At 44.6% G+C, this 15,728-nt stretch overlaps 1 protein-coding gene across 1 annotated transcript in view; it reads right to left on the bottom strand.

The window, feature by feature from the left end:
• Nucleotides 1-2,512: 2,512 nt before the first annotated feature.
• Nucleotides 2,513-15,728, bottom strand: part of SF3A3 (splicing factor 3a subunit 3) — a 39,440-nt gene continuing 26,224 nt past the window's right edge. The window contains exons 12-17 of the mRNA XM_040424440.1: nt 15,149-15,218; nt 9,909-10,073; nt 9,618-9,728; nt 9,395-9,485; nt 7,108-7,163; nt 2,513-2,735 (exon numbers count right to left, since the gene is read on the bottom strand). Of these exons, the coding sequence (XP_040280374.1) occupies nt 2,658-2,735; nt 7,108-7,163; nt 9,395-9,485; nt 9,618-9,728; nt 9,909-10,073; nt 15,149-15,218 (571 nt within the window). The 3' untranslated portion in view covers nt 2,513-2,657. The remainder of the gene's footprint in view (nt 2,736-7,107; nt 7,164-9,394; nt 9,486-9,617; nt 9,729-9,908; nt 10,074-15,148; nt 15,219-15,728) is intronic.

Raw genomic sequence — 15,728 nt, 5'->3', positions numbered from 1 at the left:
GGCAAATCGAATTTTTCCTGAAATTCGTATTGAAGTCCACTTTGTCAGCTTTGATTCGCTCAACACTAATATATTATATATATATATATATATATATATATATATATATGCAAGTGTGTTTGCCACTGAAGAAGGAGCAAGTGAGCTCTGAAATGCATCTGACATAAATCTATTATCATTACTATAGCGTCGTCTTGAAGATTCCACTGCGCATGCGTCAACCACCTAACAGAATCTCAGAGGTCCAGACCACTACCTGTACTCAGGACCAAAAGGTGGGAGTCTATTACAGACCCAAAGAGACCTTCTCAAGGGACCATCTGAGGAGGAGAAACATTTACTTCCCGCTAAGCCTGCAGACCGAGGTCACAAAGAGCGGGTCAGCAGAGCTTGTGGCCATGACATATGATTCACTGTACCTCCTATGAGTGCACATGTTCATATCTTTCTAGTGGCACATTACTGAATACAACATCTCATGAGGAGGATATATTAATTAATAAATACCTCTCTATTGGCAGCATAACATATTCCTATAACCAGAGTTAGTAGTATGTAGAAACAAAATAAGATCCAGCAGCACTCCTTATATCAAAAAAACATCCCTGTGTAGTTTAATTATAAACCCATAACCAGAAGCGACGTTTTGCGTTTTGGCTAGAATGCTTGAGAAAGGCTACTTGCTGAAACGTTGCATCTGGTTATGGATTTATAATTGAACTACACGTGGATGTTTTTTGATCTAAGTAGTGCTGCTTGGTCTTTTTTTTTTTTGTTACTACATCCACCGAAACTGACAGCCCAGGCAAGGAGGGCACTAATTAGAGAAGCAGCCATGAGGCCCATGGTCATGCTGGAGGAGCTGCAGAGATCCACAGCTTAGGTGGGAGAATCTGTCCACAGGTCAACGATTAGTCGTGTACTCCACAAATCTGTCCCTTATGCAAAGAGTGAAAAGAAGAAAGCCATATTTGAAAGCAAGACGTCCCTCAGGCCATCTAGGGGACACAGCAAACATGGGGAAGAAGGTGCTCTGGTCAGATGAGACCAAAGTTGAACTTTTTGGCCTAAATATAAAACGCTGTGTGGCAGAAAACTAACACTGCATATCCCCTTGAATGCACTAACCCCACCGTGAAACGTGATGGCAGCATCAGGCTATGGAAATGCTTTTCTTAAGCAGGGACAGGGAAGCTGGTCAGAGTTGATGGTAAAATTGATGGAGCCAAATACAGGGCTATCCTGGAAGAATGCCTGGTAGAGGCTGTAGACTTGAGACTGGGGTGGAGGTTCACCTTCCAGCAGGACAACGACTCTAAACATACAGCCAGAGCTATAATAGAAAGGTTTAGATCAAAGCATAGTCATGTGTTAGGATGGCCCAGTCAAAGTCCAGACCTAAATCCCATTGAGAATCTGTGGCAGGGCTTGAAAATTTCTGTTCACAGAATGGGCAAAAAAATGTCAGCCTCTAGTTGTGCAAAGCTGATACAGACATACCCCAAAAGACTTTCAGCTGTAATTGCAGAGAAAGGTGGTCCAACAAAGTATTGACTCAGGGGGGCTATATACAAATGCAAACCACACTTCCCAGGTTTTTATTTATTAAAAATGTTGAAAACCATGTGTCATTTTTCTTTTCACTTCACGGCCCTGTCTACTGTGGAAATCTCACGCCTGAGCCGTCCCATTCAGTATTCGGCATAGGCGCAGTGAGTGAAGGACGCTCGCCGGCTTCACTCACTGCGCCGAATACTGAACAGGATGACGCAGGCGCGAGATTTCCACGGCAGACAGGACTGGCAGGAGGAGACCAACGCTGCCTGGCCCTGTCAATCAAGTGTAAGGGCGTGGCCAGAGGTGAGAGAACAGAGCCTCTAGAAGCAGGATCAACTCCCCCCCGTCTCCTAGAGGCCGATTTGCATATAATAGTTATTTTTTCACAATAACGATGGCACGCAGTGATATGGCACTTCTATAGTTATGTTTAGCTGACAGTACATCACTAATGTCAGCCAGGTTAATAACCATTTTCCTGCTGACAGAAACCCTTTAAGGTGGATTTAGACGGGGCACTGAGAAGCCAACTGTAAGGGAAGAAAGCGATCACCTCCACAGTATGAGAACGAGGGATGGCTATTTTGATTGCTTGTCCTCATGGAGCTGTATGGTTTCTGGGCAGCAGATCACTGTTTAAAACAGCAACCGTATTTTTGGTCTGCATCTAATCAAATTTTTTGTGGGTTGGATGCGGACCCATTCATTTCAAAGGGCCGAAAAAATGTGGACAGTACTGTGTCTGTTCTGCAAAAAAGGTAGAACATGTATTCTTGTCCGTTTTGCCGACAAGACTATGCATTGTTACAACGGGTCTTTAAAATAATAATGGATACAACATGGACATTATCCGTATTTTTGCAGATCCGTGTTTTACAGACCGCAAAATACATATGATTGTGTGAATGCACCCTTAATGAGCCATGTTTTCACAAACAAAACCCAAAAGCAGTGCTTAATGAAAAATGTTGCTTAATTTTTAATTAAAAAACAATTTTACAAGTAAAAACCACAGATGGTGGCTTCTACTAAACAAAAACCAAAGTATTGCTAATCTGGTACGAGAAACAGAAAGGAACGTATGGAGCAATGATTTAGTATTAGAGAAGTCCTTGGCGTTTTAAATCTTCATATGTCTTCTTATTGACAACATTCCCACTAGAGTCTTCATATTCTTCCTGTAAAACAATTAAGAAGAAATGAAAAAATATAAATCAGTCACTAGATATCAATGTATTCATCCAGTACATGCAGACAAACACAACGTGCCACCTCTACTACTTGCACTGTAGATACACACAATAGAAAAGACGTTTTGGCTGCAGAACTGGTCTCATAAAGCTGCAACGTAACATCACAATATTGAGATGCTAAAAGCGAAATAAGCCCTCTGAAATCCAGTAGGTTTGGATTTATGCACCATCATTAGTTGTCTGTGAAAAGTCTCCATACAGCCCGAGTCTGAAAAACACTCCTAGGTAAATAACGAAAGTAGAGGTTTTCCTACAGTAGACAGTAAGCACATGCTGTATTATACAGCTGCAGTCATGAGAATGAATTACATTGTCTTTATGACTGACATGCTATGATTAAAGGGACTGTCTCACTTCAGTAAGTGGCATGTATCATGTAGAGAAGGTTTATACAAAACACTTTTTAATATAATGTTATTATCCATATTTCATCCTTTGCTGGCTGGATTCATTTTTCCATCACATTATACACTTCGTTTCCATGGTTACAACCACCCTGCAATCCATCAGTGGTGGTCGCGTTTGCACAATATAGGATAAAGCACTAGCCTATGTGCGCTCCCATGGTCCAGGCCAACAGAAAGGCTGACGCTTTTTCCTATAGTGTTTAAGAACAACCACCACTGATGGATTGCAGGGTGGTCTGTAACCATGGAAACGAGCAGTGTATAATGTGATGGAAAAATTAACCAGCCATCAAAGGAAGCAATATGGACAGTCACAATACATTAGTAAGTGCCTTGTATTAACTTGCTCTACATGACAAATGCCACTTACTGAAAAGAGACAACCCCTTTAAGGGCGTTATCACCTGAAAGGAGTCAGCGAAATGTCTAACTTTTTTATGTCTCAAGATGAAATAAAGACTTTTTGCAATTCCTGGCGAGTGCTGAACGCCTTATTTATGACTACACATACACTGCTTTCTAACTGAGGAAGCTTATTTCCACCCCATATTTCATCAGAGGCTCAGGAATGCCGTTTTTCCCCTCATGCTTTACACAGCAGCTCTCCTTGTTCACGTTCTGTATAAGTAAGTGTAGAAATGCACCACTGGGAAACGTCAGTGTATTAGGCTAATTTCAGATGAGCATGTCCACTGTGGGAAACATGCCCCATGTGGGAGCGTGATTTCTCGCTATGGACATTGCCCAAATGACAGGACCACACAGTATTATAATGCTGTGTCTCTCTGCCCAACCTTGAATCTATTGCATTGCACTGATAGCATTATGTCAGTAAAATTAAAGAGATCCAAGGTCGAGCAGGAACATACATCATTATACAGTGGGGGAAATAATTATTTGACCCCTCACTGATTTTGTAAGTTTGTCCAATGACAAAGAAATGAAAAGTCTCAGAACAGTATCATTTCAATGGTAGGTTTATTGTAACAGTGGCAGATAGCACATCAAAAGGAAAATCGAAAAAATAACTTTAAATAAAAGATAGCAACTGATTTGCATTTCATTGAGTGAAATAAGTATTTGAACCCTCTAACAAAAAAAGACTTAATACTTGGTGGAAAAACCCTTGTTTGCAAGCACAGAGGTCAAACGTTTCTTGTAATTGATGACCAAGTTTGCGCACATTTTAGGAGGAATGTTGGTCCACTCCTCTTTGCAGATCATCTCTAAATCCCTAAGGTTTCGAGGCTGTCTCTGTGCAACTCTGAGCTTGAGCTCCCTCCATAGGTTTTCGATTGGATTAAGGTCCGGAGACTGACTAGGCCACTCCATGACCTTAATGTGCTTCTTCTTGAGCCACTCCTTTGTTGCCTTTGCTGTATGTTTTGGGTCATTGTCGTGCTGGAACACCCATCCACGACCCATTTTCAGTTTCCTGGCAGAGGGAAGGAGGTTGTCGCTCAGGATTTCACGATACATGGCTCCGTCCATTTTCCCGTTTATGCGAATAAGTTGTCCTGTGCCCTTAGCAGAAAAACACCCCCAAAGCAAAATGTTTCCACCCCCATGCTTGACGGTGGGGACGGTGTTTTGGGGGTCATAGGCAGCATTTTTCTTCCTCCAAACACAGCGAGTTGAGTTAATGCCAAAGAGCTCTATTTTGGTCTCATCAGACCACAGCACCTTCTCCCAGTCACTCTCTGAATCATTCAGGTGTTCATTGGCAAACTTCAGACGGGCCTGCACATGTGCCTTCCTGAGCAGGGGGACCTTGCGAGCCCTGCAGGATTTTAATCCATTGCGGTGTAATGTGTTTCCAATGGTTTTCTTGGTGACTGTGGTCCCTGCTAATTTGAGGTCATTAACTAACTCCTCCCGTGTAGTTCTAGGATGCTTTTTCACCTTTCTCAGAACCATTGACACCCCACGAGGTGAGATCTTGCGTGGAGCCCCAGAGCGAGGTCGATTGATGGTCATTTTGTGCTCCTTCCATTTTCGAACAATCGCACCAACAGTTGTCACCTTCTCTCCCAGCTTCTTGCTAATGGTTTTGTAGCCCATTCCAGCCTTGTGCAGGTCTACAATTTTGTCTCTGACATCCTTGGACAGCTCTTTGGTCTTTCCCATGTTGGAGAGTTTGGAGTCTGCTTGATTGATTGATTCTGTGGACAGGTGTCTTTTATACAGGTGACTAGTTAAGACAGGTGTCCTTAATGAGGGTGACTAATTGAGTAGAAGTGTCTAACCACTCTGTGGGAGCCAGAACTCTTAATGGTTGGTAGGGGTTCAAATACTTATTTCACTCAATGAAATGCAAATCAGTTGCTATCTTTTATTTAAAGTTATTTTTTCGATTTTCCTTTTGATGTGCTATCTGCCACTGTTACAATAAACCTACCATTGAAATGATACTGTTCTGAGACTTTTCATTTCTTTGTCATTGGACAAACTTACAAAATCAGTGAGGGGTCAAATAATTATTTCCCCCACTGTAAATAATTATAATGCTGTACGGTCCTGTCAAAGGTGTCCTTAATGGGAAATCATGCTCCCACACAAAGTATGTTTCCTGCAGCGGACACACTCATCTGCCTTAAGCTTTAGATTTCTGCAGCAATCATTCCTGTTAGGCCTCATGCACACGACCGTTGTGCGGCCGTTCCGTGCATTGGGGGCCGCAATTTACACGAGAAACATCTGTGTGGCGGTCAGGACGGATCGAGACCCATTAAACTTGAATGGGTCTGTGAACCATCCGCACCATAAAAAAACAAAAAAAAACAAACATGTTCTATTTTTTTGCGGTGCCGAGGCACGGACAGAAACACCACGAAAGCACTCTGTAGTGCTTCTGTTCTGCACCGCATCTCCCGGATTGCGGACCTATTCAAGTGAATGGGTCAGCATCCGTGATGCGGGGTGCACACAGCCAGTGGCCAAGTATTGCAGACCCGCCGTATGTGGGCCAGGTAACGGCTGTGTGCATGAGCCCTTACTGAAGTGGAGATGTTTAGAAGCCACACTTAATCAGTGAAGACTGACCTCATAGAGGTGGACCCCACAATGACGTCATAACTGTCAGCCGTTTTAACGGACTGTAGTTCTATTGTGATTTTTGCAATAGTGGTGCAAAAATCGGAAGGTGATTAAGATGGCATCCTATGACAGTGACTTGCTGAAAGCCTCTAAGCTCTTCAGAATGGCCGCACGTTTGATTATATTCACTGGAAATGAATGAATCTACTAAGATGGGATGTCCACATGCACTTGGCCAGCTTTCATTTGTAGCTATACACTAATTCCTTTAGATTGCAAGTTTATTATTTGCATTATGCTTTAACCGTTTTTATACCACACATTTTTATTCATACTCCAACATAAAATGATTTTTGTAGCTTTTTTAGATCATTTTGATGAATGACAGTCCTCCCAAAAATATTTTATAACTTTCAATACACATACAATACGAATTTGCACTTGCAATTTTTTCTTTTTCAGAATTAAAAATTTTCTGTAGGTCTATGGAAAAGAAAATCTAATAGTCGATATTTGATGATACATGTAGAAAGGAGAGGAGTTATTGCACACCAGTATTAGCTGTCTTGTGTACATGTATTGTGTTCCCCGGCAATGCACTGTTTTGACATCAGTTGTTGGGTTACCAAGTTAGAGCTGAGCAGAGCAGGCACATGTGCACATCAGGGCCTGTGCTAGAGACCAGCAGACTATATACCTCAGAGGTTTCTGCCGAGTCCCAGCAGAATTTATTTTCCTATAAATGATGATTAAACTACTAAAACGAAAGTAAGTAGATACATGAATAACAGTTTTGTGTCCTATCATTACATGCAAGGTTGGAAAGTTTTATTTCTGCTTTGGTACTTGCTTACCTCAGTGTCAGGCTGCCATCGCTCTGATGCCTTCTGGAGCTTGAGTTTTGACCACACTATAAAAAAATAAAAAATAAAAATAATGGTTATACCAAATTTATAATGTCATGGTAAAGACATCACATTGAATGAAAGATTTTCTACCAGACAAAACAATGCAACAAGAAGCATTAATCCGTAGAGAAACCACGCCGTACATGTACGGCTCATATGTCCGTGACTTAAGAACCAGCGCCGTACATGTACGGCACTGTGATCGGGCGGGTGCAGGAGACGTGCCCACCCAATCCGGGGCCGGACCCCTGCTGCATGCACCAGCATCTGTGAAGTCATGGATCGCAGAACGTGCGATGCAGTGCTCCAGACTAAAAAAAATACCTAGTAGCCATTGGCTCCTGAACTGAAATATTTAGGAGCCAAATCGAAACCGAATCAAAATTTTGGTATCGTGACAACGCTACGCCGATCAGATCGGCGTAGGGTTGTTTTAATACCAAAATTTTGATTCGCTTTCTTCACCATAAAAAGGTATTGCGATACTCAATACCACGCAAAAAAAAAAAAAAAAAAAAACACCAAAAAAAGCCTTTTTATTTAACGTTTGGCCCATAATAGAACAGTCCTATCCTATTTTTTAGGGTGACATGGTGACTAAAAAATGGCGAATCGCATGGTTTTTATTTATTCATTTCTGTTACGGCGCTCACCGCATAGGAGATATTTTTTAATAATTTAATAGTTTGGACTTTTTGGACGCAGCGCTATGTAATATGTTTATTTATTTATTTATATATTTTATATGTAAAATTGGGAAAGGGGGGATTTAAACTTAATATTTTAGGGTATTTTCACACTAGCGTTTTTCTTTTCCGGCATTGAGTTCCGTCACAGGAGCTCTATACTGGAAAAGAACTGATCAGGCATATCCCCATGCATTCTGAAAGGAGAGCAAATCCATTCAGGAAGCATCAGGATGTCTTCAGTTCAGTCATTTTGACTGATCAGGCAAAAGATAAAACCGTAGCATGCTACGGTTTTATCGCCGGTGAAAAAAACTGAAGACTTGCCTGAATGAATTTTTCCCCATAGGAATGTATTAGTGCCAGATCCGGCATTCAAAATGCCGGAATGCCGGATCCGTCCTTTCAGTCTGCGCATGCGCAGACCGGTAAAAATGTGTAAAAAGATACAAGACGGATCCGTCTGTCCGCATGACAAGTGGAGAGACGTATCTGTCCTTGCAATGCATTTGTGAGATGGATCCGGATGCGTCTCACAAATGCTTTCAGTCAGCGGCAGATCGGTGGATCCGGTGGGCAGTTCCGACGATGGAACTGCTTGCTGGATCACACTGCCGCAAGTGTGAAAGTAGCCTTAGTGTTTGTGTTTACTTACTATTAGCCCCCTTAGGGGCTGGAACCCTTGTCCTATTCACCCTTAGGCCCCTTTCACATGGGAGAGATTTCTGCGCGGGTGCAATGCGTGAGGTGAACGCATTGCACCCGCACTGAATCCGAACCCATTCACTTCTATGGGGTTGTGCACATGAGCGGTGATTTTCACGCATCTGAATCCGAACCCATTCACTTCTATGGGGTTGTGCACATGAGCGGTGATTTTCACGCATCACTTGTGCGTTGCGTGAAAATCGCAGCATGCTTTATGTTGTGCGTTTTTCACACAACGCAGGCCACATAGAAGTTAATGGGGCTGCGTGAAAATCGCAAGCATTTGCAAGCAAGTGAGGATGCGGTGCAATTTTCAAGTATGGTTGCTAGGATGAAAGTCTATTCACTGTATTATTTTCCCTTATAACATGATTATAAGGGAAAATAATAGCATTCTTTATTACAGAATGCATAATAGAAGGTCAATTGAGGGTTAAAAAAATATATAATTAACTCACCGCCTCCAATTGATCATGTAGCTGCCGGTCTCCTGTTCTTTCTTCAGGACCTGTGGTGACATCACTGTGCTCATCACATGGTACATCACATGATCCATCACCATGGTAATGGACCATGTGATGAGCTCAGTGACGTCACCACAGGTCCTGAAGAAAGAACAGGAACAGGAGACCGGCAGCTGCGCGATCAATTGGAGGAGGCGAGTTAATTTTTTATTAATTTTTTTAACCCTCATTGGCACTGCGCCACCAAGTGGTCTTAAACTTTTGATCAGGACTGTATTACCATCCCATGATACACGAGGAGCTAAATCTCTTGGAATAGGCTTATTTTCTATGGCTCGTCGAGCAATAAGTTGCAAAAAAAAAAAGTCAACTTACAGGATACTGCATCCTCAATCTGTGTGACGTTGGCAAAATGGGCAGTATTCGGGATTCCCAGACACCTCATGCCATGCGCGTGTCTCCATTCCTGAAAATGATTTACCAGATGTAGTAAAATTTCGGTCACAGGAGGTAGTAGCTACTTTTCTTACTTTTAAGAGAATTTACTATCAGACATACTACAAAAGAAATAAACCATAAGAATTTAAAAGATTCTCACCGCAAAGTGGCGCTGAAATGCCTTGGGCCCTCGGTAGGTATAATTTCCACATATCTCACAGTTGTAGTTTATGTTCAGTCCATGCAGCTTATACAGCCAATATGGTATGGGCTAAAAGAAAATGTAAGGAAGACTAAGAATGACAAAGAAACAATACTGGCACTGGGGTCACCCATGTATGCATGTATACAATGGTTTCAACAGAACATATTCAAACCAGTAACAGACTCTTTAACACCAGCTGAGACTATACAATCTACATTAGAGCCCTTACCAACAGAGAAAGCTTACCTTGCCATCCCACCCAAGAGGAAGGTTTTTGGGATTATAAATAATTTCGTTTTCCTCATCATCGCTCTCACTCTCGCTAATCTGTTCTTCCTCCTCTTCTTCCCGCTCTTCACCAGTCCGAGCCTGCTTGCGCTGTACATTTTCATGTGTCAGATGTCTCTGCTCCTAAAAATTGAAGAAAACGTTGGTAACTTGTTCAAAAACCAGTCGTATATAACCCCTTCATAATCAACACTTTCAATGACTAAATGTCAAAAGCAAAATCTCACTTTTAAGAATAAAACATTCAAAAAATTTTTAAAAGGGGTTTTCCAAGTATTTATTTATTTAATTTATTTAATTTTACTTATGACCTACCTACCTATAGTATAGCGGTTGTGCTTGGTATCGCAGACCAGCTCCATTACCTTCAATGTGCCTAGGAAAAGCTGAATAAGGAAGCGGCGCTACTACCTCCTCAAACCACTGATCGGCAGGGGTCCCAGGTGTCAGACGCCCACTGATCAGATACTGTTGACCTATCCGGAGGTCACCCACTTGTATTATACAGGTGAGACAAATATTTTTTCTTCTTTGCAGCATGGATGAGGCTTCATATGGTTAGAAAACTCGATTTTTGTACTTACCGTAAAATCTGTTTCTCTTCTGTTCATTGGGGGACACAGGCTTGACCATTAGTATAGCTGTTGCCGCTAGGAGGCAGACACTAAGCACAAAAAAAGTGTAAGCTCCTCCCCTTCAGCTATACTCTTCCTACAGGGACTAAGCTAAATCAGTTAGTGCAAAAGCAGTAGGAGGAGCAAGACTAAACAGGAAAACTAAAGTATGTATAAACCCAGCACCACACAGGCCCGAAGAGGCCCATAAACAAACAATAGGTGGGAGCTGTGTCCCCCAATGAACAGAAGAGAAACTGATTTTACGGTAAGTACAAAAATCTAGTTCTCTCACCCGTATCATTGGGGGACACAGTCTTGACCATGGGACGTTACAGAGCAGTCCCCACGGGTGGGCATAACAAGAAACCCTCCTGCCAATCAGAGAAACGCTGTCTGCAAAACTCTACTTCCCAGAGAAGCGTCAGAAGACGCAAAGGTGCACCCTGTAAAACTTGGTAAAGGTATGCAAAGATGACCAGGTCGCCGCCTTGCTTACCTGAAGAGCCAAAGCCCGTGATGCACCACCCAAGAGGCCCCCACTGCCTGAGTCGAATGAGCAGTCACCCGGAAGGGTGGGGCCCAGTCCTTAACGCGGTACGCTTCCACAATGGCCAAACGAGTCCATCGGGAAATGGAAATCTTCGACGCTGCCAGACCTTATCACAAACAGGGAATCCGTCCGCCGGAAAGACGCCGTCCGTGACATACGTGAATGGCTCGTACCAAATCGAGAGTGTGGAGCGACCTCTCCCAAGTATGAGCCGGGTTAGGACAAAATGAAGGGAGAATAATCTCATTTAGATGAAATGCCGACACCACCTTCGGAAGGAAGGCCTGAACAGGACGAAGGACTATCTTATCCTGATGGAGGACCAGAAAAGGCGACCGACATGACAGAGCTGCGAGTTCCAAAACCCTACGGATAGAGGTGATAGCCACCAAAAATGCCACCTTGTAGGACAGGAAACGAAGCGACACCTGCTGCTCAAACGGAGAAGACTGGAGAGCGTTGAGCACTCGATTAAGATCCCAAGGATCCAAAAGGAGGACGGAAAGGGGGAGCAGCCACCCCCTGCAGAAAAGTCAGAACCGCCAAAAGCGAAGCCAAATTCTGCTGAAAAAGAATAGAGAGAGCTGAAACTTGCCCTTTGAGGGAGCTGAGTGCCAGCCCCACATCCATGCCCGACTGCAGAAATGACAAGAGACACGGCAAGGAGAACTGAACGGGAGACAGCTGATGCCGCTCGCACCAACTAAAGTAGGACTTCCAAGTCCAGTGGTAGATTTGGGAAGACAACGACTTCCTGGCCCGAATCATGATCTGGACCACCATCTCCGAGAAACCCCGAGCCTTTAGTACAGCGGCTTCAACAGTTATGCCGTTAACTTTAGCGACCCTAAATTCAGGTGGAAAATCGCCCCCTGCGACAGGAGGTCGCCCCGAAGAGGAAGACGTCAACGGCGAGAAGGGTGACTAGAGACGCGTGCCACAACAGTATGGCCAATCAGGGGCCACGAGAATGACGGGCAGTCCATCGGACCTGATTTTCCAGAGGAGACGCAGAATGAGAGGAAGAGGCGGGAACAACTAAGGAAACGTAAACTCATTCCACGGAATCACTAGCGCATCGCACGCCAGGGGCCTGTGGTCCCTGGACACTGCGACAAAGTCCTCAACCTTGTTCTTGAAGCAGGAGGCCATGAGATCCACGTCCGGTCGACCTCACCTCTTGCAGGTGGCTTGAAAGACCTGTGGGTGAAGAGCCCACTCGCCGGGATCGAGACACTCCCAGCTTAGGAAGTCGGTGATCCAGTTGTCGATGCCGGGAATGTGAACTGCCGAAAGCGCCAGAAGATGTTTCTCTGCTCAGCTGAGAATCAGCACCGTCTCTGTCATAGCTGCCGGGCTCCGGGTGCCGCCCAGGTGACTGAGGTACGCCACATCTGTGGAGTTGTCGGACTGAACTCGAGCCGGACGACCCGAGATGGTCGGCACAATGCCGCAGAGTGAGCCGAGTCGCCCTCAACTCCAGAACATAAGATTGGAAGGGAGCGTTACTCGCGTGACCATACTCCTTAAACAAAGAGAGATACTACTCCTCTTGGGGTTATAGGCCTTGGAGCCCTGTTGACGGGGATGCCAGGAAGGACGGGGTTTGAAGGAAGGTTTGCGCTTCTGATCTGTGGCCGACTTGTCAGATGCCCTCTTGGGGCTGGAAACACTCCAATAGGAGCAAAAAAAAAAAAAAAAAAGGCTTTCGCTTTTTTGACCTATTAGACCGTTCTGTGGCAAATGCATGCTCTTACCCCCTGTAGCATCCGAAATGATCTCATCCAGGCGCTTACCAAAAAGTCGGCTGCTGGTAAAGGGGAGGGCCTAAAGATGCTTCACAAATATACGCATTGGCATGAGAGAGCTGCAGGGCCATATCTGCTAGGTCCCCCAAGGGGACTCCTGAGTAAAGACCCTGACGTAAATTATTTGCCCACTCCCCCATCGCCTTGCTCACCCGTGTCGAGGCAAATACTGGCTGAAGTGCTGTGCCCACTGCCTCAAAAAAAAACTTTGCAAACGCTTCCAGTTTCTTATCCCTGATGTCAGAGAAAGCCCCATCCGCCATTGGCAGCGTAGTATGCTTAGCCAAGCAGGAAACTGGCGGGTTCACTATAGATGAGGACGACCGTTTCTTTGTCAAATCCTCCAGAAATGGATAATAGATGTTTAAGTGTTTTGGCAAAAAACGTCTGTCAGGAAAATTCCACTCCTTGTCCAGAGAGGAATCAAACTCCTGGTGGTTGGGGAAACACTTATGCGAGCAACGGGACTTTCTAAAGGGAAAAACCCGAGCTGGCAGATAAAGAGGTGCAGGGTCCTCAACCTGCAACGTCTCAATAACAGCCGTTTTAAGATTGTCCACCATGGAGGACAATTTGGACGACTGACCCTCCGGCGAGACCACCATCCTCATCTGACCCTCTCTCCTCACAACATGCCTCTTCCACTGAGGACACGTCGGAGTGAGACTCTAGTAGGAGGAGGAGAGGCCAAGGAAACAGGAGACACAGACACCCATTTGGGGGAGGATGTTCTGGCCCGTTTTGCGGGACGGAAACGATGGGCACGAGTCCCTTGATCCCCAGAATCGGACCGGTCAGAGGACTGCCTTGCCGACAAACACACCAATATCTCCACAATGGCTTTGCTGGTATTGGAGATCTCCTGTACCACCCTTGAAAGAAAACACGCCCACTCTGGTTCTACCATAGGCTGGGGCCGAGCCACTTGATGGCGGCGCAGCACATGCAAAGCAGAGGGAGTCTAACTGTAGGGATGAAAATTTTGCGCGACACGAACAAGCAAAATGACGCACAGAAGGGACAACCTGCTTCGGGGCCTGGGCTCGGGCATACTGACAACCCTGCCACCTGTAAAGAGGAAATAGGGGAAGGTTAGACCCTGTAAGAAGGAGAACAGCTCATACCAAACCTGTGTCCCTCCACGCATGACCCGATCAGCGTCCCGCCGCAGGAGCCTTTAAAAAGTGGAAGTGGACGGAGCCAGCGGTTCTCCTTCAAACCACACACAGTAGCCGGCGTGGGAGCCGGCATAACTCAAGCCCCGCCCCCCAAATGACTCTGGTCCGGCCCTAGTAGAGACTCTGCCCACACCCCTCCCTTTCCCTGCTTACCAGCACTGCATAGTGCAGCGTCCCTGGCCGAACTAAGACGCCGGCCGGTGAATAAGAAGCTGCAGGGGTGGGGGGGAACCTGCTGGAGCAGGCCTCAAATAAGCCAGGGCCTTAATTATAAGTGGCCCCGGCGGTGCCCCTGCCAGATCAGATGCAAGCAAAACAGAATCTGGAAAACGGACGCCCCCTTGCGACACTAAGCCGGGGCCAAGTCCTCCCGCCACCTCTCCCCCCTGCGGGAAACCAGGTAACTTGAGAGGGGGGGGGGTCTCCCATCTGGGAATGCAGGCAGTTTTAAGGACTGCCTGAACAAAAAACAGCGAACCTGCAACACAGGGAGGTCTGCCTCCTACAGACACTAAGCTAAAACTGATTTAGCTTAGTCCCTGTCGGCCTCCTAGCAGCAACAGCCATACCCATGGTCAAGCCTGTGTCCCCTAATGATACGGATGAGAAAACATCAGTATTTGTTAATTTCCTAATTTCTAGACTATGGAAATAAAAAAGGAAAATGCTGTTTCTTTTTTAATTTGTAATGTAATGTTAATAAGTTTCACACATTTACACTACAAAATAATTCTCTCAGCCTCTTGTATTCAGAAATACCAGATACATGCTCTTTTCCAGCCAACTGCATCATTCGAATGCCCAACAGGTGCCGTGGTGAAAAGCATAGTTGATAACACCTCAGTGCACACAAGCACGTAGTAAAGGAACACACATTTCTTTAACACTAGTTGTGTCAGAAGTATTCAGATAATGAGAATATTGGCACCCCTTCACCAATTTACAAATGCTAAATAACATTAGCATTTCTTCATGCAAATAGTATTTGAAATGAAGAGGAACAACACCCAACATGGAGAAAATACATCAATGAAGTAAAACTTACCCCGAGGATTTCAACATATTCATAAATTTGTGCCTCAAGAAAAGCAATGTCTTTATTCTTTTCTGTGTCCCTGTAAACATACAAAATATAAAGACATAAATGGGTGCCTTTAAAAAGAGATCCCCATTAGAAGAGAGAAAAATAAAGGGGCATTCCAGCCACAGAAGGCATGTCTCTTGACTAATAAAGCAAATGTTCAGGCAGACAGTTGCCGCTAGCAATTGGTAGGCGCTGCTATGGCTAGAATACCCCTTTAAATCTGGTACAATCCCCAAATGCCATCTCTCATATTTCGGAGTTCCTTTGGCAATTGAATGCTCTAATTTCTCTCTCTGCTTTAAAAACGAGTTTTAGAAAACCTTGTGTTCTCAGAGGGCACACGATCCTTTGATTTTAATGTGTATATTCACATGTCCATGTTTGGGTCTGTGGATGGTGGGGGGGGAAGAAAAAAAAAAAAAGCATGTAGTACTTTGGTCCATGTTGAAGTCCATACAAGCCCCTTTTGAGTCTATGGGTTTGTTAAAATCAACTGGTCTGTTTTTGACTGATCCACTGAATAGAGAAGGGACCAAAAAAA

This window comes from Bufo bufo, chromosome 3 (assembly GCF_905171765.1).
Source record: "Bufo bufo chromosome 3, aBufBuf1.1, whole genome shotgun sequence".
Classification (NCBI taxonomy): domain Eukaryota; kingdom Metazoa; phylum Chordata; class Amphibia; order Anura; family Bufonidae; genus Bufo; species Bufo bufo.
Note: the sequence above shows the minus strand (reverse complement) of the source record. Positions and strands in the feature narration are given on the sequence as shown.